The sequence below is a fragment of the Mobula birostris genome, chromosome 22, assembly GCF_030028105.1.
Source record: "Mobula birostris isolate sMobBir1 chromosome 22, sMobBir1.hap1, whole genome shotgun sequence".
Lineage (NCBI taxonomy): Eukaryota > Metazoa > Chordata > Chondrichthyes > Myliobatiformes > Myliobatidae > Mobula > Mobula birostris.
The window spans coordinates 8,969,984-8,997,360 of NC_092391.1; the positions used below are offsets into that span (position 1 = coordinate 8,969,984).

The following is a 27,377-nucleotide window of genomic DNA, read 5'->3' on the forward strand; positions in this document are numbered from 1 at the left end:
TTTCTTGCTGAAAATATTCCCCTTCATCTCTGTTCTGAAGGGACTTCCTTTTATTCTGAAGCTGTGCCCTCTGCTCCTAGACTCTTGCACTATAGGAAACATTCTCTCCATGTCCACTCTATCTAGGCCTCTCAATATTTGATTGGTTTCAATGAGATCTCTCCTCATTCTTCTAAACTCTAGCAAGAACAGACCCAGAGCTATCAAATTTTTATCATACATAAAAATTGCACATAATCTTTTTCTACCAAGAATGCAGATGGACCAGGTGTAATGTCTTAGCTGAGTAGCTGCAGTCAGGCTGATGCAAACCCACCTTTGAATCCCTTGAAATACATCTGAGATTGTGCACTCAAATTCTAAAAAAAAGGGCGGGGGGCACAATAAGTCATGATCTTCCACTTAAGTGAAAATGGTAGGATTCACAGCCTTTGTAACAAAATGAACCAAATTTATCCAGACCAATACTGTCTGCACTTACAATTCTCTATCTGCTGAGGGGTAATGAAAATTATGCTTGCATTTTGGAGCTACTCTTTAAAAAATGATAAATTTTATTTCACTTTGGAACAATAATAGCATTAAACATCTGAACCACACTAATGTCAGGCGGCATGGTAGTGGAGCAATTAGCACAATGCTTTACTTTGGCAGCAATAAGGGTTCAATTCCCACCGCTGTCAGTAAGGAGTTTGCATGTTCTCACCATGACCAATTGGGTTTCCTCAGAGTGCTCCGGTTTCCTCCCACATCTCAAAGACATACAGGTTGGTAAGCTACGAGCATGGTGTGCATCCTTGGGACTATGTTGGTCATTGATGCAAACGACACATTTCACTATTTGCTTGGATGCTAATCTTTAATCTGTAGGTATCATTGTTCCGACATTGTAATTTCAGTGGTTATCAGCATGAGATATAAATTCTAAATTTATAAGTGTTGTACAGATTTGCCAATAGACTGATGGGAGAGAAGAGGGTGTGATCTCCCACCAACGCCATTTAAGCAGCAGGTAGCCCAAAAATCGTGCACATGCACTGTCATATCTTTAAGTCCCAGACATACTGACAGTTTCAAGATGCTGTCAGCTCCCTCAACCACTGGGTTTTCAATGGAGACCAGCCTTGCTGAGTTTCTGAGTATCATGCTGGGGGAAAAGCATCTCAGGTCCTGTGCCTAGGATCCTGCCAATTTCAGTGGTGATTGTGGGGCTGTATTTTGTTTCAGTTTAATTTTTTCATTGAAATTATGCTTTTAGTTAAATATATTTAAAATTCTTATTATTTTCTCAACTTCAATATCAAGTGTTTAATGCCTTTGCAAATGTCACAAAACATTCAAAATCACGTGGATTTACAGTCAACTAAGGTGGGTTGTATAGTGACTGGCCATCAGAGCTTTCAGGACCACTGGGGTCACATCACAAGAGGCACTGCTGGTGTGCAGATGTTGCTGTTGTCCTCTGGGACACTGGGATCGGTGTGGCTGTAGAGGACCCACGCATGGATCTGAACCAAGATCCAACCCATCATAAGCACAAGAGATTTGACAGAAATGGGAGATCCAGAGTAACACACAAAATGCTGGAGGAACAGCAGGGCAGGCAATATCTATGGAAAGGAATAAAGAGTCCATGTTTCGGGCCAACACACTTCATCAGGACTGGAGGGGTCTTGAAGAAGGGCACCGCCCTGAAATGTTTTCTCTTTATTCCACTCCAATCCATCACATTTTTTTTGGGATGTTATTTGCTGCAGAAACTCATTTATTTATTTGAAGTAAAATGAACATTAACCTAAAAATAGTCCAGTGGAAGTGATTTTCCTGTACATTAATTTCGCTGTGCACATCAACACCTTTCAATAAGAGTGTTCAGACATTTTCACATTCGCCACGAGGCAGACTATATCTTCCATATAGCACAGAATTAAAATATGACGGAAAACTCACATTTATAAGCACACTGAAAGGTGCATTAACCCCTGAAAGCTGTGCTTACAGGTCAGTCCCATCAGTACTGAACGAGTTGAACCATTCTTTCACCTAACAGCTCCACTCCCCTCCTATCATTTATCTTTAATGATAAGGAGTGACCTTTTCAAGCGCTCAGTTCTGACAGCTTCCAGATGCAGAGAGGCCAAAAATATTCTCCAAGAAGCAAACTGACAGGAACTGGCAAAATAAAAAGTTGGCTTTGCAGAAGGATTTCATGTTTGAATGATATCACAGCAATATCTTCACCAATATAATAGGGAAACACTTTAAACTACTTTTTTATAATGCTATTTACATCGTAAATAAATGCTGGGATTTGTGTATTTTGGACATTTTATCCATAACTGCATTTCTAACTTTATTTTCATAAAATTTATTCTTAATAATTGGTAAATGTTGTCATTTCTTGTTGCACGTCGCACCAACACACCACAGCAATTTCCTAATATGTAAAAACATTTGTGGCCAAGAAAGTTAATCCTTAGATATTTCAGAGAAGCTAAAAATTCAGGTTGGATATTAAGCAAATAAGTGTTGCATTGCAAGATTGCGCCATGGGCATAGCGGTTAAAACAACACTATTACAGTTCAGGGCATTCTGGAGTTCAGAACTCAAGTCCAACGGCGTTTTGTAAGGAACCTGTACGTTCTCCCCGTGGAATGCATGGATTTCCTCCGGGTGCTCCGGTTTCCTCCCACAGTCCAAAGATAGGTTAACTGGTCATTCTATTTTGTCTTGTGATGAGGTTAGGGTTAAGCAGGGTTGTGGAGTTGCTGTGGTGGCATGGCTTGAAGGGTCTATTCCACGCTGTATCACTAAATAAATAACATCTGTTAGACCAACTGTGACTAAGCCAAAACCACCTCAACATTCTTTCAGTTAGTTCTGACGAAGGGTCTTGGACTGAAACGTCGACTGTACCTCTTCCTATAGATGCTACCTGGCCTGCTGTGTTCACCAGCATTTTGGGGTGCTGCTTTTAATAATGTTGTTTACATTGTAAATACATGCTGATATTTATGCACATTTTATTCTCTATCTGTACTTTGAATAATTCTTTATTCTGATTAATTGTTGAATGTCTTTGTTGCATGAAGCACCAACACATCGTAGCAATTTCCTAATGCACACAAACGTACATGATGAAGAAAGTTGCCCCTTAAACATTTCTGAGAAGTTAAGATTTGAAGAATATCAAGCAAACAAAAATTGCTACTGCATTGAGAGATCACATCTTTTAGACCTCCTGTCACTAAGCCAAAAACAACTGAACGAACACAATTTCCTTTTGTCCTTTAATTATTATTTTCGAATTTCCCCTTACGTGGTTAATAAGTTTGTTTTGATTGAAGTTTACAGAGAATGGTGTGAGAAACAAAAAACATCCAGTGAGCCGTAGTTCTGCGGGCAAAGATGTCTCGTTATGAGAGGTCAGGTGAGAATGGCCAGACTGGTTCAAGTTGACCGGAAGGCGACAGTAACTCAAATAACCACATGTTACAAAAGGGGTGTGCAGAAGATTATCTCTGAATGCACAACACAATGAACCTCGAAATGGGGATGAACTTCAGCAGAAGACCACTTTATTAGGCCACTCCTGTACCTAATAAAATGGGCACTGAGTGTCTAAGATAACTCTAAATATTGAAATTCATTGTGTTTTTCATTGTTTTCTTGATGCTTATTGTGTTTTTATGCTGCATTGGATCTGGAGTAACAATCATTTCATTCTCCTTTACACTTGTGTACGAATGAATGACAATAACCAGTCTTGAATCTTGCATGTGTGTGAACTCTAATCCTGTTCTCAGGGCTTACATTTTGTTTCCCTTTATTAACCTGCAGAATATCAACTTAGTTGAATTAAAACTATTTGCAAAATAAGGTCTTACCCTATCCTACCTCAGTGGAGAGAGGACATCAGAAAGCAGTTTATATGGGGGAAAAATATACTACACCATAAATTAAGTTCCTATTAACACATCAGTTTAGTTATACGTTAAAATATTATGGCAGTCTTTCCTTGGAAACATGGAATACTTTTTGTGGCAATTTGAATAATTAGTTTCTTTGTGTTCCATTACAATTAATGTAATTGGCGCCTACAATATTACCAGCCATTACAGAATTATTTTGAAAATGAGCGATTTGAGGGAAAGAGCAATTTACTACAGGTAATTATTTTTAAAATCTAATTTTTGCACTGTTTGAAGTCGTTTGGCAAGCATAAAAAGGCTGTTTTTCCCCAAGTAATAACAATTACCTAATTGAACATCAGTGGTGAATCGAAGCTTGTGAACGACGCTGACTTTGTAAGATTTGTAGCGTTGACTGCTCAGAATGTCCTGCACGGTTGTTATATCCAGAGGGGGCTCGTCCTCTGAACTCTCTTCTCCTCTTGAACCTAAAAAACAAGAAAAAAAGCTAGAGACATTCCATTTGCAAAATGAACACTGGTCACTTGTTTAAAATTCAAAATATAAACAATGGAAAAATTATTCAAAGGGGAAGAATATTGGACCGGTAAAATATACGAACAATTTCTCAATTGCATACTTGAGAAAATAAATTAGATTTCAAATTTGGACTCTTACCAGAAAACATTAGACTTGTGTAACTATAGACTTTAAATTTCTAAGACATTGATGGTTTGCACAATCTCATGTCAAACTTTCCTATGTTGTTTAGATAGCCAGTGAAGTCTCAGCGTTTCCAATTCTGACTGAGGTGCCACTCTTTAAATGTACTGACAGATTTTCAAACAGCTCAGGTCTGAAATGGGCTTTACAGATCTGCTGCCCATTTCAGAAGTTGCCCAGTTTTCATTTTCTTTGATTTCAAAACGCAGCAGTTTTGACAACTGACAGTTGATGCACAAAATTCCAGTTTAGATTCCCGGCAGGTGGTGAACAATCTGCTCCCTTGCCTGTGCGGAGTTGCTGAGGCCTTCTGGCATTTTCCTGTTTTGCTTTCAGCTTTCAGAAACCTGCATTTAGTTTGCTTTTGGGGCAAACAAATTACTAAGACCATAATACATAGAGCAGAACATGGCCATTTGCCCCATTGAGTCTGGTCTGCCATTCTATCATGGCTGATTTATTATTCCCTCTCCCTCCAATTTTCCTGCTTTCTCCCTGTAACCCATCAACGTCTGTTTTAAATATGCTCAATGACTCGGCCTCCACAGCTGCCTGTGGCAATGAATTCCACAGATTCACCACCCTCTGAATTTCTTCAGTGGAAGAACTGATTGCCAGGTTGAATGGACTGAATAGTCCAATTCTGCTCCTAAATCTTATGGTCATATTTTGAGAACATGGCTCCAGCTTGAAGAGAGAGCTCCTCTGCACATACTCCTTGGATCGCTCCCTGTAATCTGGACATCCCAGTAAGGGGGACTCTCAATCTTCAAGAGGAAGAGACCCAGCTTCCTCTATTGGCCGTGAAAGAATTGCTTCTTCATCTCAGAATTCTCCTTTTTTAAAATATAAAAACAATGCTTAAACTACTTCAACTTCATTATATCAGTTGTCATTTTTGTCCTGTTAGGCATTCCCTAGAATGCGAGTTTACTTTGCACTTGGCTACTGATTTGGTTCCACGGAAGACGCTGAAATCAAATGTTGTGGGATGTTTAACATTGCCAATGTGCTCTGCACGTAGCACTAGTGACCAAAGATGAACTGAAGTTCATTCCGAGCAGCTTGACCTCATTTGAAGAATGTTTCTAACAAAATAAATCTCTCTCCTCTCTGAAGGATTATGCTTTCCAAATACTACTACTTGGTTTTAAAATCTTTTATTTATTGCTAACTTTTGTTTTTAACATTTCATTCCTTTCTTTCTGCCGGTTAAGAGCTAAAGTTGTTTTCGTTCTGTGGGCGATGCTGCTCATAATAAATTTTCAAGTAGCTTATTTACGCATTCCCTTAATGCACTAACTGCTTTGGTACACTTCCATGGGCGCATTCCAATCTCAATAACCTTGCCCAGTTGTACGATCTTCACATTCAAGTCTGATTGCAAGTAATGGAAGGCTGTCTCCTGTGAAAACACCTTTGCTAAAAATAACACTCTCTTCTGGATATTCATTTCCTACAGGAATTTCAAGCAGACTTTTCTCATTTGACCTAAGTATGTAGTACCCTTTCCACTTTATACGAAAGTGATTACTCTTCATTGCCTGTGTAATGTCCAAAGCTTTGAAATGACTCAGATAAAAACCACTGATCAATGATGAAGCTGAGGGGTTTCCTACTGACTACAACACACTTTAATATGTACTAAATGCACATCATTCTAACAGCTAAGCACTACATATATAGCAATACAGGTCCTTCGGTCCAATGTTAATTTGCTCCAAGGTCAATCTAACCCTTCCCTCTTACATACCCTTCCATTCTTCTATCATCCATGTATCTATCCAAGTGATCCTTAGATGCCCCTAATGTATCTGCTTCTACCACCATCCCTAGCAAGGAATTCCACACACACACACGACTCTCTATGTAAAGAACTTATTTCCAACATCTCCCCCTAATCATGTTACAATTATGCTCCCTGTACTAGCCATATCCACTCTGGAAAAATGTTTCTGGCTAACCACTCAATCTATGCTTATCATCTTGTCCATCTCTATCAAGTCACTTCTTTTCCTCCTTCACTCCAAAGAGAAAAGCCTTAGCTCGTTCAACCTGCCTTCGTAAGACGTGCACTGTAGTCCAGGAAGCATCCTGGTAATCTCCTTTGCACCCGCTCCACATCCTTCCCATAATAGGACACAGAGAAATGAACATAATATTCAAAATAATTCTACACATTGCAACATCTGCTTTCTAAATGGAGTTCCATAGAACTGAATGCTAGGATGCAGACACTAATTCATGCTTTGAAAAAGGAATGTGCAGCCCCGCTTCTCTGCACTGTTGCAATGGTAAATTCCCTTTTGTTTCTACAAAAACATTTCCTTATTTTGTTGCCAGTGAAGTTTGAAGAATGGGGTATTTGTCATGTCAACATCAAGAATGGGTAGGTCAGCTCCACCTGTCAGAAGTACAGGGGTCCCCCGCTTTTCGAATGTTCGCTTTACGAAACCTCGCTGTTACGAAAGACCTACATTAGTTACCTGTTTTCGCTAACAGAAGGTGTTTTCACTGTTACGAAAAAAGCAGCGCACGATAAAAGGCAGCGCACACCCCGAGCAGCCACTCCTCCCCAGGAACAGCATTCTCGCTGGCATTGCTTAAGCACGTGCTTGTGAGCAGCCCTTTGCAAGATGAGTTCTAAGGTATCGGAAAAGCCTAAAAGAGCTTGTAAGGGTGTTACACAGCGTAAAACTAGACATAATTAAGTGTTTCGATCGTGGTGAACGAAGTAAGGACAAAGTGAGTTTGGCTTGTGGAAGTTGACGAAGATGATGTTGAAGAGGTTTTGGCATCCCATAACCAAGAACTGATAAATGGAGAGCTGATGCAATTGGAAGAGGAAAGGATAACAATCAAAACTGAATGCAGTAGCGAATGGACTGAAAGTGAAGTCGTCCAGGAACTGAGCGTGAGGCGACTGCGTGAGATTTTCGCTGCAGCCACAAAGTACAACTTTAATTTTGAAAAGGTATGTCGGTTTAGGGCATATTTGCAAGAAGGTTTACAAAGAACTGTATGGTAGAAAAATGCGCGAGGCTAGCAGTCAAGCATACTCGAGGAATTCTACAGATGCTGGAAATTCAAGCAACACACATCAAAGTTGCTGGTGAACGCAGCAGGCCAGGCAGCATCTCCAGGAAGAGGTACAGTCGACGTTTCCGTCCTAATGAAGGGTCTCGGCCTGAAACGTTGACTGTACCTCTTCCTAGAGATGCTGCCTGGCCTGCTGCGTTCACCAGCAACTTTGATGTGTGTTGCAGTCAAGCATACTGTTGTTTTTCAAGCCTTCCACATTAGCCACAGCAGATGACGAACCTCGACCTTTGACATCGAGGCAGGCAAACATAGAAGAAGATGACCTGCCTGCCCCGATCGATGATGAGATGACACCCCAGTGGTCCCAACTTCCGGGCCGCCGACAGATACCAATTCGCGGAGAATGCAGTGGTAGCCGGGAGGCACCCAGCACGTCTTTAAGAAAAAAGTCGGAATAAGCAAGCTAATTAATTAGGTGCCGCCCGGCATATAAATGTCGGCCCAGATCAGAAGTGATTGCCGATTTCACTTGCTCTATGCAATTGGCAATTGCCTCTGATCTGGGCTGACATTTACGTGCTAGGCGGCACCTAATTAACTAGCTTGTTTATTTTGGCTTTTTTCTTAAAGATGTGCTGGGTGCGTCCCGGCTACCACTGTACCCCTGCATGCCTCGCGGATCGGTATCGGTTCACTGCCTGGAGGGTGGGGGCCACTGCACCACCCCAACCTACGATGACACAGCCTAACACACCATCATCAGTGTGCTCTGCGCTGTCTTCCTAATTCCGGTAAGTGATAATACACTGTACATACATTATTTCTATTTTATATCAGCTGTGTATTTTTATGTGTTATTTGGTATGATTTGGCAGCTTCGTAGTTTAAAGGTTACTGGAGAGAGTGTTTCTGCCGAGAGCGCTTGCGCCGTGTTTTGCCAAGAGCACTTGCGTGAGATTTTTGCTATGGAGAACAGTGCAGGCAATTGTTGTAGAGAAGTATTTCTAATTTATATAGGCTGTGTATTTATCATATTATTCCTGTTTTTACTATATGTTACTGTTATTGTAGGTTTTGTGTGTTATTTGGCACAATTTGGTAGGTTATTTTTGGGTCTGCGAACGCTCACAAAATTTTCCCATATAAATAAATGGTAATTGCTTCTTCGCTTTACGACATTCCGGATTACGAACCGTTTCATAGGAACGCTCTACCTTCGGATGGCGGGGGAAACCTGTACAAGAAAAAAGAGGGTCATGTAGCATTGTGACTTCAATCCGATCTCAGACAGACAAACCTTCCTGGCATCTCTGCACACTTGTTCTTCAATTTTCACGTCGAGTCTACAGCACCAGAACTGATGAAGGGTTCTGCTGAGGGTCAAATCAGTAGCAGTCAGGTCTGGGGACCAAGTAAAATGCAAGCGGTCCAAGCATGATCTCTGAAAAGCCATCTCGCGTGCGAAGTGGCAATTCCAGACCAAACTTGAATCACTCAAGGATGTTCAAAAGCTATGGTAGGGCTTGAATAGTGAGTAGAAGATGAACTGATCTCCACAAGTCATAAAGTTAAAGATGAAACATTCTTTTCAATATTTTAAGCAAGACTAGTGTATTATTTTTGTTTTGTACAATTTTAGAGTGAAAAAAAGGAAAGGAGCACCACGCAGAAGTTTGGGCACCCCAAGAGATTTGAGCTCTCAGATAACTTTTACTAAGGTCTCAGACCTTAATTAGCTTATTAGGGCTATGGCTTGTTCACAGTCATCGTTAGGAAAGGCCAGCTGATACAAATTTCAAAGCTTTACCCTGACTCCTCAAACCTTGTTCCAACAATCAGCAGCCATGGGCTCCTCTAAGCAGCTGCCTAGCACTCTGAAAATTAAAATAAATGATGCCCACAAAGCAGGAGAAGGGTATAAGAAGATAGCAAAGCGTTTTCAGGTAGCCGTTTCCTCAGTTTGTAATGTAATTAAGAAATGGCAGTTAACAGGAACAGGGGAGGTCAAGTTGAGGTCTGGAAGACCAAGAAAACTTTCAGAGAGAACTGGTTGTAGGATTGCTAGAAAGGCAAATCAAAACCCCCGTGTGACTGCAAAAGACCTTCAGGAAGATTTAGCAGACTCTGGAGTGGTGGTGCACTGTTCTACTGTGCAGCAACACCTGCACAAATATGACCTTCACGGAAGAGTCATCAGAAGAAAACCTTTTCTGTGTCCTCACCACAAAATTCAGCCTCAGGAGTTTGCAAAGGGACATCTAAACAAGCCTGATGCATTTTGGAAACAAGTCCTGTGGACCGATGAAGTTAAAATAGAACTTTTTGGCCGCAATGAGCAAAAGTATGTTTGGAGAAAAAAGGGTTCAGAATTTCATGAAAAGAACACCTCTCCAACTGTTAAGCACGGGGGTGGATTGATCATGCTTTGGGCTGTGTTGCAGCCAGTGGCATAGGGAACATTTCACTGGTAGAGGGAAGAATGAATTCAATTAAATACCAGTAAATTCTGGAAGCAAACATCACACCGTCTGTAAAAAAGCTGAAGATGAAAACAGGATGGCTTCTACAACAGGATAATGATCATAAACACACCTCAAAATCCACAATGGACTACCTCAAGAGGCGCAAGCTGAAGGTTTTGCCATAGCCCTCACAGTCCCCCGACCTAAACATCATCGAGAATCTGTGGATAGACCTCAGAAGAGCAGTGCATGCAAGACGGCCCAAGAATCTCACAGAACTAGAAGCCTTTTGCAAGGAAGAATGGGCAAAAATCCCCCAAGCAAGAATTAAAAGACTCTTAGTTGGCTACAGAAAGCGTTTACAAGCTGTGATACTTGCCAAAGGGGGTGTTACTAAGTACTGCTATGCAAGGTGCCCAAACCTTTGTTTCGGGCCCTTTTCCTTCTTTGTTATTTTGAAACTGTAAAAGACGGAAATAAAAAAAGTAATCTTGCTTAAAATATTAAAGAAATGTGTCATCTTTAACTTTATGCCTTTTGGAAATCAGGTCATCTTTTACTTGCTTAGCTATTCACAGTAAAAGAAATTTTGACCAGGGGTGCCCAAACTTTTGCATGCCACTGTAGGTCACAATAACAGTAAGGCTTCACTCCCAGATGAGCTCAATGTTTTTTATGCTCGCTTTGACCATCAAAACGTGGAGGCACCTTCACGAAGTCCCATAGCCCCCAATGACCCTCTGATTCCAGTCTCTGAGGCCGACATGAGTGCATCCTTTCAGAGGGCAAACCTACAGGAAGCATCCAGGCCAGATGGGGTACGTGGTTGAGTAGGAAACAGCAATGCTGATCAACTGGCTGGAGTGTTCACTGATATTGGTAACCTCTTGCTCTGGCAGCCTGAAGTACCCACCTGCTTCAATTATATTGTTACACAAGAAGAATGTGCTAGTCTGCCTCAATGGTTACTGTCCACTGTGATCAAGTGATTTGAGAGGTTGGAGATGAAACACATTAACTCCTGCCTGAGAAGCAACTTGGACCTGCTCCAATTTGCTTACTGTCACAACAGGTCAACAGTCGTAACCCTCCCTGCCACTGAGCACATCCAGATGGAGCACTGTCGCAGGGTAGTAGCATCCATCATCAAGGAAGCCCACCATCCAAACTACGCACACTTCTTACTGCTACCATCACAAAGTACAGGAGCTTCAGAACCCAAACCACTACGTTCAAGAACAGTTATTACCCCTGAACCATCAGGATCTTGAACCAGAGGGGATAACTTCACTTGCCCCATTACTGAACTGTTCCCAGAACTTACTAACTCACTTTCAAGGACTCTTCATCTCATGTTCTCAACTTTTATTACTTATTTATTAATTTTTTTTCTTTTGTATTGCACTTTCTTGTCTTTTGCACATTGGTTGTTTGTCCGTCCTGTTGGGTGAAGTCTTTCATTGATTCTATTGTACCTTATACTTACTGTGATTCTCGCAAGAAAATTATTCTTAGGATTATATAATGTGACTTACAGTATATGTGCTCTGTTAATAAATTTATTGTGAACTTTGAACTTTCATCTATGCCAATTATCATTACTGTTTCCAATGGTGGGAGAGTTTAGGACCAGTGAGCACAGCCTCAGAATACAAGAACATCCCTTTAGAACCGAGATGAGAAAATATTTCTTAAGCCAGAGGGTGGTGGATCTGAGGAGGCTAAGTAATTGGATGTATTTAAAGTGAAATTTGATAGGCTCTTGATTAGTAACGGCATCAAAAGGTTATGGGGAGAAGGCAGGAGAATGGGGTTAAGAGGGAAAATAAATCAGCCATGATGGAATGGAGGAGCAGACTTGATAGACCAAATGGCCTAATTCTGCTCCTATGTCTTGTGTCCTTATTACCCTTTATTTTATAAAAGGCCATATTTAACCATAGGAGCAGTGAAGTCAGAGGCCAAAATATTTCTGGAAAAACTAGGTAAGTCAAGCTGTGGCTGTGGGAGGAGAAAGAGTCAACATTTCAGGTCTGTAGCTCTTTGCCAGAAATGGGAAAGATATCCAAGCAGCAGTTTGCAGTTTACAGTTTGTGGAGGAGGGTTTGTAGAACGAGGCTGTTTAAGAGAGAGGACGAGCCAAAATAGTTTATGGGCACTAATGGCAGGCTGTTGAGACTTGCCCACGAGCTAAACTTATGTGCACTAGATAAATAAAACAAAAAATTTAAAAAATTCCATTTTCTCATCAGCACTCAACTTGTACCTGTCTTAAGAATCAATGTATCTACAAGGACCTACGACCAGAAAACTCAAGAGTTACACCACCACCCAGACTGGCAAAAAGGAGCCCTGGTTTAGGCATCTGATAAAAAAATATAATATTCATTTTGCATTTTAACTCGTGTTCTAGCTCAGTAAATTACTGCTGACTCTTTCAAGCTGACAAGCACTTGGTGCAGTCAGGTGGTGTAAATGATATTTCAAGTACGCACTTGATATACTTGTATATTAACGGTCTCCTTTGTGTTTAACAAATGAAACTGCTTAAAAAGAAGCACACTTTGGCATAAGGTTTTCCCAAATGAAAAAAAGTCATAGGTAATCGATCACTTAGTCATCAAGGAAGCCTACATAACAGGAAGCAAGTTGCTTTCACTCCAAGTGTGACATTTCCTGGCGCTAGGCTGTCGGCTGGAGCAAGTATTAAAAGCCTGCTGTCACTTGATGTGAATTATACATTATTTGAATCCCTGGCATTTCATCTATTTTTCACTCTGAAATGAAATCAAGCATATGCTACACTATAGCAAGCAAAGATTGTAAATGTTAACACCTGTACCATACACCATGGGAAGATTCGCCCTCAAGTATATATGAAAAAAATCCATAACAGTAACTACATCTGTGTTGAACTTGGTATACAGCTTTTTGGCACAACAACTGCATGTCACCTGCATAAATAACATGCTTGCAAAGGTTTAAACATCAACATTAAACCCTCCATAAAGTAAGATGCCTCAATACAAGTATTTAGTTAACTGGAGAGCAATAAATTTTACTCAAACTAATCTTAAAAGATTCAGAATATCCACTGTAGTGCTCTATTGCCTCCAAATCAGGGATATGCTCTTGTGGCTTTGTCAAAGTTTGAACATGAAAAGTTGAAGCACTATTTCACTAAATAATGAAGCTATTCCCAATGTTTTGGCCAATAATTATGTCAGACGGCATTACACAAAAGAATCCATTATCTAATTGCCATCAGGTTTCTGACTGAGGGTGATATTGCAGACCAGAGACAGGTTAAAAATTTATACCTCTGATACTAGAAAAGTTTGCTGTACTTTAAAACAGGGCCCAGTCTCTATTGCAGCGAGTTCATTCCTGATCACTGGATCTATGAAGGATCTGAAAGCACCAGAGGAGGACCTAGAAAGGTTTACAAAAATGGTCTCTGGAATACCGTTTTCTTCAGAGAACACCAAGGAAAAATTTGATGGAGACGTACGAGGAGTCTGGGCAGGGTGGATTGTGTTCTTTAGGTGAAGGGGTTGAGGACTGGGGGTGAGGGGTAACGGTGCAGGATAATGCAGTTTGTTAACTTAAATCGAACGACAGGAATGGCAGGACCCTGGGCAGTGTGGTAGAACAGAAAAACTGTAGTTCCCTGAAAGTGGCATCACAGGTATTGTGGTGCAGGCAGCACAAAACATTGAGTACAAGAGTTGGGATATCATGGTAAAGTTGGTTAGGCCACATTTGGAGTATTGTGTGAGGTCTGTTCACTTTACTACAGGAAAGACAAGATTAAGCAAGGGACAGAGCAGAAAAGATTGTCAAGAACGTTGCCTGAATAGAACTACTCGAGTTATCAAGAGAAACTGGATAGGATGGGTAGGTTTAACCTGGAGCAAAGGAGGCCAAGAGGTGACATGATAGAGGCTTATAAAATTATGATAGCAATGAGATAGGCAGTCAAGAACATTTCTCAAGGTTAAGGAATCTTACCCCTTACATTCCCTTTAAACTTCCTCTCATTTTAAACCTATGTCCTCTTGCTTCCCTAAAACTAGACTGCATCAGTTTAAGGTGAGAGGCAGTTTAAAGGGAGTCAAAATATGTGATTCTGGAATGTGCTGCCAACGTGGTGATGGAAGCAGAAACAGAAACAACATTTAAGAGACATCTGTTGAGGTACAAATAAACAAGGCATGAATGCAGTGAAACTATCATTCATTTTGGGGGATCTCTTGTTTCGTGGATGACTGCAGAAGAGTAAGAATTTCAGGTTGCATACTGTATACATTCTCTGATATTAAATTGAACCATTTGAACAGGATTGTACAACAAACATGATGGTCAGCACAGACACAGTGGGCTGAAGGGCCTAGTTCTATGCTGTACATCTTGTACTCTATAAAACAATAAGGCAATCAAGAGTGAAATGAGGAGTTTTTTTTTTAAATGCTGCGTCTTGTGGAATTTGGAATGCTCAGCCTGCAGATGTGGCAGATTTCCTTCTGGTGTTCAAGAGGGAAGTGGATGAACGTATGCTAAAGAAAAATCCGCAAGGCGACAGAACTAAGGACTGCTCTGGTAGAGAGCTGATGGGCCAAATGGCTACCTCTGTGATTCCATGGTTCTCTGCCCGAAGCAAAATTGCATCTTTTAACTGACAAACATAATATAGTAACAAACTTCAAAAGAAGCTTTTGTTCTGTAATATCAACTGAAATTCTAATTAATACATTTTGGACTTTGAAAGCATCATGCCCAATATGCTTACAGCACTCAAAATGTCACCTCAGTCGTCTATGGTCATAAAGGACTATTGAATCATTCCAGTATATTCTGCACAAATGAAGTGGGGTGGGGCAGTCAAGACAGAAATGTGATGTGTCAACTGCAACTGGGAGTCAGGGTCAACAGCTCTCATGCAAGATTAATGTTTGTAAATACAGGTGCACCATAACACTATCGATTCCTCAGGAATGCATAGTATTAGAGTCTCTTACAGAACTTGAGTTCATGCTGCATTTATCATACAGAATCTCTCAGTGATGGTTTGGTAATCAAGGGTAGTGCATGCAACCATCAGCCATCCACTCAAATACACACTGGGGATTTACTAGAGTCACATTTTTCTGCAATTGTTATTAGTGGAAGATTGCCAGCTTGTCTCCAAGGGACCTCAAGGTTCAATCAACAACTCTAGCAAACAGTATTACAAAATTGTTCTTTATGCCAAATTGTAAAATGTACATATACAAAATCAGAGATAACTGGTAATGACATCAAAAGGATTTCCTTTTATTTGCCAACATGAAAATTAGCCTGTTTGTGAATTAACCTGCTATTTGTCCCATTTATCTACAATTTTTTTCAATACAAAGGACTTTATAGCTGCAAAGGTTCTCATGGCGGTTATTAGAAATACCTTCTAAAACTACTAGGCTATGTGCCAGGGAGAAGCCCTAAGGGACCTTGTGATGGCACGAATTTCCTTTCTCATGGAGCTTTGATTCACCTCCTTAAAGATACTCGTACAATGGCAGAACCAAACAAATAAAAATACTTTATCCAGCACTAAATCATTTGTAATGTGAAGTACACAGAAGAGAAATATTTTATGCTTTGTTGCTCTGCAATGAGGGTTGGGATGTTTGTTTTTGATGAACATGCTATTTCAATGCAGTTCCTGCCGTTGAAAGCAAAGCGAGGAATGTCTTGTGGCATATAAACACAACAAATTTTTACAATTCCTAGAAGTGACTGTGTCTTTTGTGTCCACTCATTGGGAATGATCCAGCACACTTGAAGGGTGATCAGGCAGTACATTGTAACAGCAATTAAGGAGAAATCTTTCATCACAAGCACCGAGGTCCATCTAACACCATAGTTCTTGTTTATCAACCATGCCATTTCTTTGCCTCAATTTCTAATTATGACTTGGTCAACACTGTAGATATCCAGGGATGTTTAAAAATTACAGACCAAGTAAAACCAGCACGAAGGATCATGGTGCACCTCCCTGGTATCCAGAGGTCACATAAACCTAGCCATCTGCACAGATACCCATCTGGTTAATGTGCATGACTTTTCCATGATCTTCCATTCATCATTGATCTTTTCCCAACAAACCACAGGGGCTGAAGTCTTCCACTCATAAACTCCACTGTTTAATCCAACAAACCTTATGACTTGGAATGAATTAGTACTCTGATGTACACACTCAGACCCCGCATCACACTGATTTGTTACAATGTGGTTATTCAGTTTTTAATTGAAACTTTTTTAAATGACAAAAACTCATTCTAAACAGTATCTAAGAGTGGCTGCCATTACAGTAAATATTCAATCAACAAATGAGAGCGCTTTACGTACACTCTGAGCCAATCACGTACTAGTTCATGCTCTGCCTCCCCTGCATGTGTAAACATTCTTGCTACCTTGCCAATTTATTCCATTTTTCCCCCCACTCAGAATGACTGGATAGCAGCCTGCAACATCCAGTGAGAGAAGTACATCCAAGATGTCTAGAAAAAGCATTAGCATGGATGTGAAACTGCAAGTGATACTGCGTTTGGGAGCTAGTGAGCATCAGGTTGACGTTGGCGCCTCTTTGAAATTGACTACATCGACGATCAGAACATTTATAAAAAATGCAGACAAGGTAAACGCTTCTGCAATGTCGACCTCAAAGTTATCATCAACGAAGGTGACTTGTTCAAGAAGCTTGAAAAAAAATGGAAAATAGACTAAATATATGGGTGGATGACCAAACACAATGAAACATGCCCCTAAGCCAGCTGAGAATAATGGAAAAGGCAATAAACATCTTCAATCGTATTCAAGAAGATGACGATAATACGTCGGTAACATTCACAGCCAACAGAAGTTAGTTTGATCGACTTAAACAATGCAGTGACCCTCATAGCATATATACATCTGGTGAAGTGGCTAGTGCAGGCAGCAAGGCAGCCCAGGCTTTTCCTGCAACACTGAAGGCCATAATCAAAAAGGACAATTATTTTCCCCAGCTTGTCTTCAATGTGGATGAAACAAGGCTATTTTGGAAAAGAATGCCTTCTCCCATTTTCATCTCCTGAGAAGAGAAACACACATCTGCGTTCAAAGTGGCAAAGTACCGGTTAACTCTCTTGCTAGGAGGCAATGCTAAAAGTGACTTTAAGTTAAAGCCTACAGTTGTGTATCACTCTGAAACACCACAAACAATGAAAGGCATTTTAAAGTCAAGTCTACCAGTGATGTGGAGATCAAACAAGAAAGCCTGGGCGACAATTAAGGTTTTCCAAAATTGGTTTGTTTCACTTTTTTGCCCAGCAGTGAAGCAGTATTGTGAGGAGCTTGACCTTGAACCTAAAACACTGCTGGTGCTTGATAATGCTCCAGGCCACCCTAAGAATCTTGACATGCTTTGGACCTGCATTCCTGTAGAACCTTCCACCCAATAACACTTCATTACTCCAACCAATGGATCAAGGAGTAATATCGAATTTTAAAGCCTACTACCTTTGTCACACATTCAAGCAACTTGTAGAGGAAACAAAGGGCCAAGACAAACAATCCATCAGGCAATTTTGGGAAAAACTACATCATGAAAGCTGTAGACAATATCAGAGCAGCCTGGGATGAAGTAACTTCAAACTGCATGAACGGAGTGTGGAAGAAGCTATGGCCAGCAGCATACAACAACATCCAAGGATTTCAGGCGAAACCGGTCATCCAAAACATTGTTGAACTGGCCAATGAAGTGGGATTAGAGGATGTTACTGATGGTGATACTGAACAGTTACTACACTCTCATGGTGAGAACCTTAATAGTGAAGTGCCTTATGAACTGGCACAGCAACACATCCTGGGTGAATCTGAGGACACAGATGGAGAAGAGGAAACACCAGCAAGAAGCCTCATCACAAAATTTCTCAGCACGAGCATCACCACGATCACAACAAATAGACCAGTTCATCAATAATAACAAGGGAGCGAAGCAATAAGGCAAAGAGGTGTTCACGGTATGATTTCCTGCTACCAAGAACTGCTTCATGGGAGGAATCTGAAGAAATGGCAGTCAAATCTCGACGTCTAATTGAAGAAGCTGCCAAAGTTAGAGGAGGACCCACAGTCTGATTCCTTCTCTAAGATGTAACTACCACCCACTTCCCTCCTCTGCTACACAATGTGTTGCTGCTCTACTGATGTACAGGTCAGGCCTATTTGTGTGTTTGTTACTCCATGAATTACCGTGTATACATAAAATAATATATCATATATCTCGGGTTTGATTTTTTAAAAATCAGGCACACGTGTCCATTTACGTAATGTTATAATGACCTCAGATAGTGCTGGATTCCATAGTGCTCCCCCTCCGAGGAACGCACCCTCAGCATTAAGCAGGGCTGAATGTATCCTCCTGGGCAGGGTAAACTGCAAGAATAGAATCACATTTTCCTTGTAGTCTGGAAAACAGGGCTCCTACAATTCAGACCAGAGTACCTCTGATAGTTCTGAACCTTGGGAGAAATGAATAAAGGAATACACTTTAATCTTTCGCAAACAATACAACAAAAGGCACAATACTATGTTTCAAAGTCAAACACAGACAACAAAGACTTTCTTGGCTACAAACAATCAAGACCATTGGAGCAGAGTTATGCTATTTGGTCCAACAAGACCGATTTATTATCACTCTCAACCCCATTTTCCTGTCTACTCCTTGTAATCTTTGACATTCTTACTAATCAAGACCCTATCAACCTTCACTTGAAATATACTCAATGAGTTGGCCTTCATAGCCAATAAAGGTCCTGAAGCACTCTTCAGCTGACCCTAGACAACTTTATTCATATGGTAATGAGCTTTTAAATATCTAAAACACTGAGTGACTGGTGACAATGGCACAAACAGCAGGATCTATTACATTTACTGCTATTACTATTTGATCTGTTGAAATAGATACAAATCAATTAACATCTCACGATGCCAAGGGTAGAGATCTTGTCCTCCCAGATTACTGAGCAACAACTCTGCACAAGCAATAATGGTGTGAAGGGACATACATTCTCCCTCTACTGTACAATCAAGTGATTCAGAAAGCAGCTAGGTTCAAACATACAGGAAACTGCAGAAACATCTCCCAATCTAAAGCCTGATTTATACTTCTGTGTCAACTTGACACCATAACCTATGCAAGTGACTTACGCGCGTTGTGAGCATTTATACTTGTGCGTTGGTGTGTCTGCGTCGCTCTGCAATTCCCACAAGTCACGCATGCGCACACATCTGCCCGCGCAAGGTTTCATGGTCATGGTAGCCTTTCTTGGGGTAAACAAGAAGCAAGCGACTTTTTTCGTAAAAGCGAAATGTGTCCTCCATAATTTCGGAGGTCTGTAAAGCTTTATGGAAAGCATTGCAGCCAGAGTTCCTTCCCTGCCCTTCAGTCGCCCAATGGGAAGCTATTGCAGTGTAGGATGAAATGCAATGCTACCAAGCGGACCAATCACAGTTGTTGCGTTCTGCGTTGCCACGACGCGCGGTTACATTTTTGGGAGAGGTGCGCGTCGCAGCAACGCAGGCTCTCGCATAGGGTTCCGTGTCGGCTTTGCGCGCATTGACGCAGATGTAAAAATCAGGCTTAAGCAGGCTTATTTCTCCAAAAGAGAAACATCCTCCTTTACACATTTTTAGGGCATTTTGAAGAATCATTCCTTGTTCAGATGAAGGAGATTCAAAGTTTGCACTACATTATAAAAAAAACTGAGGGAACTGAACCCTATCAGATCAATTGATAGAATGTGGCAAGTGCGCATGCGGCTAATTAATCGCATGGTGAATCAACTGAGCCTGCAAATATTCACACTATCTATACCCCTCATAGTTTTGTAATGATGTGCTTGTTCCATTTTGTTCGCTTTTTTTGTGGGGAGGTGTGATTTGGGAACTGATGATTTCTTTTCTTTCTTGGTTTCATGTCTACCTGGAGAATTGAAGAATTTCAGAGTTGTACATTTTGATAATAAATGAATCTTTGAACCCTTCATTCTCCTGTGCACCAGAAAATAAAGTTTGAACCTATTCAACCTATCCCTGTAACTCAAGTCCTGGCAACACCTTTGTAAAATTTCTTTCTATTTTTTCAAGCTTATCGATATCCGTCCTGTAAGAAGGTGACCAGAACTGCACGATACTCTAAATTTCGCCATACCAACGTCTCATACAACATCCTAACCCCTGTCCTCATTAATGAAGGCCAATGTGCTAAGAACTCTCTTTACAACCTGACCTACCACTTTTAAAGAATGATGGAACTGTATTCCCATGTCCCTTTGTTCTACAGTACACCTCAGAGTCCTACCACATACTATGTAAATCTTACCCTGGTTTGTCCTCCCAAAGTACAATATCTCACATTTGCCTGCATTAAGTTCCAGTTTAAATTCCATATTAAATCGGCCTAATGCATAAGAGTTGTGGACATTAGGCCAAGTCAGCTATACTGATTAGTTTGTGCTAAGCTCATAGTAGTAGAATAGGACTGTCTGCTCTCAGCACTACTCAGCTGTTCAAACAGCCTTGCTGGTTTGCCAGCTGCCCATGCTGAACTTTGCAATTGCCACCTTTAGATCTGCAGGTCAGTGATATGAATACATCAGGAGCTATCACAACCGATCACCTCAAATGGATTTGCCTGTAGTACACACAAAAGATTCTGACTCAAGATTATCTTAAATAAGGTCACCTGTCCCACTAAAAATATGTGTTTCAAGATGAGAACAGTGCTTTTAAACTGATATACCCTGACAATATCACTTTGCTTTCATGGGTGACTCCTTAGTAGACTAATCAAGAATCTGACTACACACTTTGATATATTAACCTATTTCTTCTTAATATCCCCTTGAAAACCACTACTCTATATAACCCTTGAAGTACTTACTAAAACAATTAAAAAAACTCGAATTCAAGTACTGAACTAACAGCATGGTATTATAAATCAATTGTTTATATTTCAGGATTAACAGTGCTGTTAGAGCACTAAGGCTGCACTAACCTTTATCTGATCGTAGTAGTTTTTTTTAAGAGTCTAAAATGCAAAAGCTGACATATTTATACCTTAGTTTTCAGTAGAAGTTAGTTATTTAATGTGCAATACAAAATACAAGTGCTATTTATCTAAAATTGGAACCCCAATCTCGAGGTCAAGTTGGCAGGGATACAAGACTTCTCACTGTTAATTCTGGGTCTAATCAAGCATGAGGCACCAGGGCCAGTGACACCACACTGTGCCCCACCCAAACCCTCAAGTCAGGCAGCTTCCAGGTTGGAGGTTTGTGTGAGTCCAGAGTTCGAGGCCTGTGATCGATGGGTCCCAGGGTCGAAGCCTGAAGGTCGAAGGCCAAAGTAGGTGAATTTGGAAATTGAGGCCTGATGGTAATAGTCCCTGGTTCATTGTGACTGGAAGTTGGAGACATGACGCCTGTAAGTCTGTGAGTCAGAGACCCAATGTCATGTCCAGAGTTCGGAGGGTCAATGTCTGCAAGTGAGTGAGTTGGTGGATTGGTGGGAGGGAGGAAAGGGGGTTCGTTTTGGCAGTGTTTTGTTGTTGCTATTCTGGTGAACATTGTGGGCACAATTGGTGCCAGAATGTGTGGTGACACTTGCAGACTGCCCCTCCCCAGCGCAGTCTTAGATTGTGTTGGTTGTTAACACAAACGACACAGTTCATTGCGTATGCTGATGTACACGTGAAAGATCAATTATCTGATGTTCTTCAACCCCCGACCTAACGGCACCTTCAGAAGGATGAGTGCAGCAGTTCATGACAGGAACTCACCAATGCCTTGTCAAGAGCAGCTGGGAACTGACAATGAACAATAGTCAATCCAATGTTACCCGCAATCTGTAAAAGCAAAACTTCAGGCACACCCAGACACAGTGACCCGACCACATTAGCAACCGTAGCAAAAAGCACAGAGTGCCATGAAACCAAGGTGTATGTTTGCATTTACAGAAAATAAAGAGTAAAAAAAATCAGTAGATTAAGAACAGAAGAAATTGCGCAGATGCTGGAAATCCAGATCAATACACACAAAACGCTGGAAGAACTCAGCAGTAACATCAATGAAAGTAAACAAACAGCCGATGTTTTGGCCGAGACCTTTCATTGGGATTGGAAAGGAAGGGAGGAAGATGACAGACTAAGATGGGGGGGGGAGGGATTGGTGAGGGCAGGTTGGAGGCTACCACAAAGGAATATCAAATGTTGCTCCTCCTTGCTGAGTGTGGCCTCATCAAGGCAGAAGAGGAAGCCATAGACCAACCTATCGGCATGAGAGTGGGGATTAGAATTTAAATGGTTGGCAACTGGGAAATTCCCTTTTTACTGAGGGAGCAGAAGTGTTCAACACAGCGCTAGATTAAGAAAGCACTAGAGGCTGGACAACAGGAACAAAAAAAAAATCACCCGTCATAGAGCGCAGCTTAATTATTGGTGAACTTTTATACTTCCAATTGCAGCAGACGCTTTGGGAGTTTTCAACACAAATTGCAACATAAGGCACATGCCATCACCTTGTGCCAATGATTTCATTTCTTTTGCTGCATTTGTTTGGAAAAGTTCATCAGAAAGGAGCTTGGCAAAGATTAACATTCCCAGATGTCTTATTATCCCTTCAATCCAACTTTTCTGTGAATCAAAATTAAGTATACTTCTGAGCAAATGCAGAGTTATCCCAAAGCAAATACAAATCAGCACATGGAAGCAATTTTCCAAAAGATGATTCAGATTTATAACTTTCTACAGCAAATAACTGGAATTAGTTATTAACCTAATTTGTATCCAACCTACCCAAAACTTAGCATATGGTAATGTTACATCTCAGATAACACTAAAACTGACACTCAAGAGACATGATGTCAACATTGTGGCTTTTGTAGCAACCACCGATCCTAAATTATAGTACTCAGTAAAAGTTTTAGGCACACATATACAGCAAGGGCATCTAAGGCTTTTGCAGAACACTAGAGTAATTTTATGTATTGCATTGTACTGCTGCTACAAAAACAACAAATTTCATGACATATGTGAGTGATGATAAACCTGGTTCTGATATGGGTCTCTGTTGTGGACTGAGAGTGGGAAGGGGACAGGGAGAGGTGAATCATGGTTGGGAAAATAGGAAGGGAGAGGGAAGCACCAGAGGGATATTCTGTAATAATCAATAAACCAATTGTTTGGTATCAAATGACCTTGCCTGGTATCTCAGGGCTGGGTGTGTCTGAAACCTGCGCCTCTCCCCCCCCCCACTGCCCCTGACACTCCTTCTCTGCCACCTGTCCCACACCACCCTCGCTATTCCCAACATCCTTTGTTCCTGCCAGATTTACAAACTCACTCTCCACTCCACATTGACAAGTACAGTACTGTGCAAAGCTCCTTAGCTGAACATATGTACCTAAGACTTTTGCACAGTACTATAGAACATAAAGAGCCTGCATCCTCAGTACACCGCTTTACGGCAGCGAGACCTGGAGTCTCTACTACAGACAAGAGTGGCGTCTCGACGCCTTCCACCTTCGCAGCCCAAGATGCATCCTGGACATCACATGGACTGACCGAGTCACCAACAATGAGGTCCTGGCCCGCGCCCAGATACCCAGCCTCTTCACCCTGCTCCAACAACGCCGTCTCCGCTGGCTGGGCCACGTACACTGCATGTCAGACAGGAGGATCCCGGAAGACCTACTGTACAGGGAACTGGCCTCTGGCAAGAGAGCACAAGGGCGGCCCCACCTTTGTTTCAAAGACGTTTGCAAGAGAGACATGAAGTCACTGAAAATGAATGTCAAGAGGTGGGAGGACATCGCAAGCGATCGCTCTCACTGGAGGCTGGAACTACGCAGAGGTCTAAAAAGAGGAGAAGAGAAGCTGAGGCTTGTTGCTAAAGAAAAGCGCACTCGTTGGAAAAACAGCACCAAGACAACCCTGGAGGACAGACTGTCACTCCCGTGTGGGCCTCTACAGCCACAACAGACGCTGCTCTAACACAAACTGATGCAAGACTTTCCAGGTACAAATCCATTGTCTCCCCAGCCTAACGGATGCCACCACCATAGAACATAGAACATTACAGCACAGTACAGGCTGTTCGGCCCACAATATTGTGTCAACCTTTTAACAATCAAGATCAATCTAATCCTTCCCTCCATTTTTCTATCATCCATGTACATTTGTGGACAAGAGCCTTTCCTGTATGCTTTAAATGCAAGCCATGAACTGGAACTTAACAAACAATTTAACTGAAGAATACCGCCCCCACAATAATTTACTTATATTATGGCAATTGAATTACTGTAATGATGCACAGCAATTACCTGCAATTAAATAAACTGCCTATTCCAACTCCCCAACTAAATTTACTGTACGTACTGAGCATCCACTGGATACAATGAAGTCTTATAACCAGTGTCAATAAATTAACACTAATTTGTTTTGAATAACAATAATCAACTGGTGTTAGGTTGTCAAAGGCAAAAAGTACACTTTCATCACAGTTATCAATGTTAAGTCCATGTTTGTGGTCTTTTTAAACCAGGATGAAATTTCAACTGTTCTAACTAAAAATCTCTGGGCACATTTCAACATTAGAACTCCTAAATTGTTCATGCTGAAATCTCTGCTCCACATTTGGCTTGCAGTTAGCTAGCTTTAATAAGGGTTTTAACACTGGATTGCATTCAGTTGTGGTTGCCCCATTATAGGAAGGACGTGGAGCCTAAGGACAGGGTGCATACAAGGTTCACCAGGATGCTACCTTGCGTGCTATAACGAGAGGATGTACAAAGTTTGCTTGTTTTCTTTGGAGCCGCAGAGGCTGAGGGGAGATCTGACACAGGGTTTTAAATGAGTGGCATAGATAGTGTAGACAGCCAGAATCCTTTTCTCCAGGGTTGAAATGACTGTTACTAGAGGGCACACATTCAAGGCGAGAGGGGGCAAGTTCAAAGGCAATTTTTTTAAAGAAAACAAGGATCAGAGAGTGCCTGGAATGTGCTGCCTGTAATGATGGTAGAGGCAAATACAATAGGTGTATTTAAGAGGCTCTCAGATCAGCACGTGAATGGGCAGGAAATGGAAGGATATGGACATTATGTAGGAAAAAAGGGATTAGCTGAGTACTTGATTACTAATTAGTTTATTTGGCACAAAACCAAATTGAAGGGCTGGTTCCTGCGCTGCACTGGTCTTTGCTCTATTAGAAAAGATTGTCTGAATACTTTAAGCCAAAACCTACACCTCACTGCATTTGCACTTTTCTGTCAACAAACACAAGCAGTTCAAGGTGACCTCAACAAGTCAGTCACATTTAGGTTTGCTCCATTGAGGGTTGGGCCCGAACTCTGTATTTTCATTGCTGGTTAACACCAGCCAAAGTGCAAACCACTTTCCAGTATTAGTAATGCACCTCAATCTCATGCGCCAAAGACAACAAATAAGATTTCAGAAATCTGCACTTTGTTAGAAGCAATGTGGTATGCCAATTTATAAAAAGACAAAGACTTCGTAATGTCTATGTTGATACTGCCTTTGTGACATTCTACTTCATAACAATTCTAATATTCGTAGTTAACTCTGGCTGAACCTTGCAAATAGTTGTAAAATGACACCTGATTATCAAATATTCTTTCCAAATATTTGATATTTTAATCTAACGATTCAGATCTACTTTAAATATATACTTACTACAGAGATGCAAATGGTGCTAATCTTCATGAGAGCTGTCAGCTGTGTGGGGGGGGGCATGGGGGGGGGTTAAGTGAATGTTCCAAATCATGAAAGGGTTAAGTAGAAACAAGAGAAACTGCTTCCAGCAGCTGTAAGATTAGTAAGTGGAAGGCACAGATTTTAAGTGACTGGAACAGAAGCAAAAAGAAATTGTTATCCCTCCAAAAGGTGCTTAAGGTTTTGAAAATTAACCTAACAGAAGCCTTATAAAGGCTTTAAGGACAGCTTCTTCCCCTCCATCATCAGTGAATGGTCAATGAATCCATGGAACGCTATCCTGATATTTTTTGCTCTCTAATTGAAATTCTTATTTAATTTTATAATATACATATCGTATTGCAATTTATAGTAATTTTTATGTATTGCACTGTACTATCGCAAAAACAACAAATTTCATGACATTTATCAGTGATAATAAACCTGCTTCTGGCTCTGATGAATTGGAAAGGAATGATACGAGAAGAAGAAAAATACAGTGCTATCAGGAAGAAGCATGAAGATGAGACAATGGATGAAGTTGGAGCAGACAGACGGGCAGTGTCTCCTTCAGTGATACAAAATTCTTTAAAACTTTCAGTTCCCCAATTCCTCAAACCTAAGCTTTTAAAATTTTCTTAGTGAACCTTTTAGACTTCTTGCTATTAACTATATGCTTTCTGTCGTTTCATTCATTGCATGATGACCGAAACTGAACAAGTCTCACAAAGCATCAGAGTTTCGTCAATGCAATTTCAACTGTTCCAACAGCATCTCCAAACATTAATTCATTTTTCTTCAGTGCTCCACTGTATAATCTGGACTGTGATGAACAGATTTCAGATACATGCAATAGTTGATTTCTCAGCATCTTTTTTTTTGTCTGATTGCAAAACTGATTTAATTTAGATCTGACTTCATGACTTTGAATTTCTTTTCTCATCATCACATTTACTCTGATTACATGATCCATTTTATTTGTGCACATCGGAAACAGAAATTCAAGCATTTAGCCTTAAAAACTTTGTCAAACTTCACTTAGCTCCACTGTTCATTCATTTTGTTCTCACGCCTCTCCAGCCCTTTGGCCCAACTGGTCCGTGCCGACCACAGGGTCCTCCCTGCTGGTCCCAGTTCCACGCATTCGGCCAATAACCCTGCAAGCCCTTCCCTCCATGTAGGTATCCAAATGCCTCTTAAATGTTGCAATGGTGTCCACACTGACCACTTTCTCTGACAGCTCATTCTCGGCACTCACTACCATCTGCGTAAAGAACTGAACTCTCAGATCTTACTTCGAATCTCTCCCCTCTTATTTTCTTCCTGTGTCCTCAAATTTTGGATTCGCCAACCCTGGGGAAAGGACTGTGACCATCCACTTTATTCCTCCCCCTCATGATTTCATTAACTTCTGTGAGGTCACCTCTCATTCTCTTGCATGCTAGAAATTTTAT

General features: G+C 41.0%; 1 protein-coding gene across 5 annotated transcripts in view; it reads right to left on the reverse strand.

Moving 5' to 3' along the window:
• mapkap1 (MAPK associated protein 1) overlaps positions 1–27,377 on the reverse strand; it is a 294,027-nt gene that overhangs the window by 50,875 nt on the left and 215,775 nt on the right. For all 5 annotated transcript variants that reach the window (XM_072239930.1, XM_072239929.1, XM_072239932.1 and 2 more), the window contains one exon: positions 4,260–4,400. In XM_072239930.1, coding sequence (XP_072096031.1) covers positions 4,260–4,400 — 141 coding nt within the window. The remainder of the gene's footprint in view (positions 1–4,259; positions 4,401–27,377) is intronic.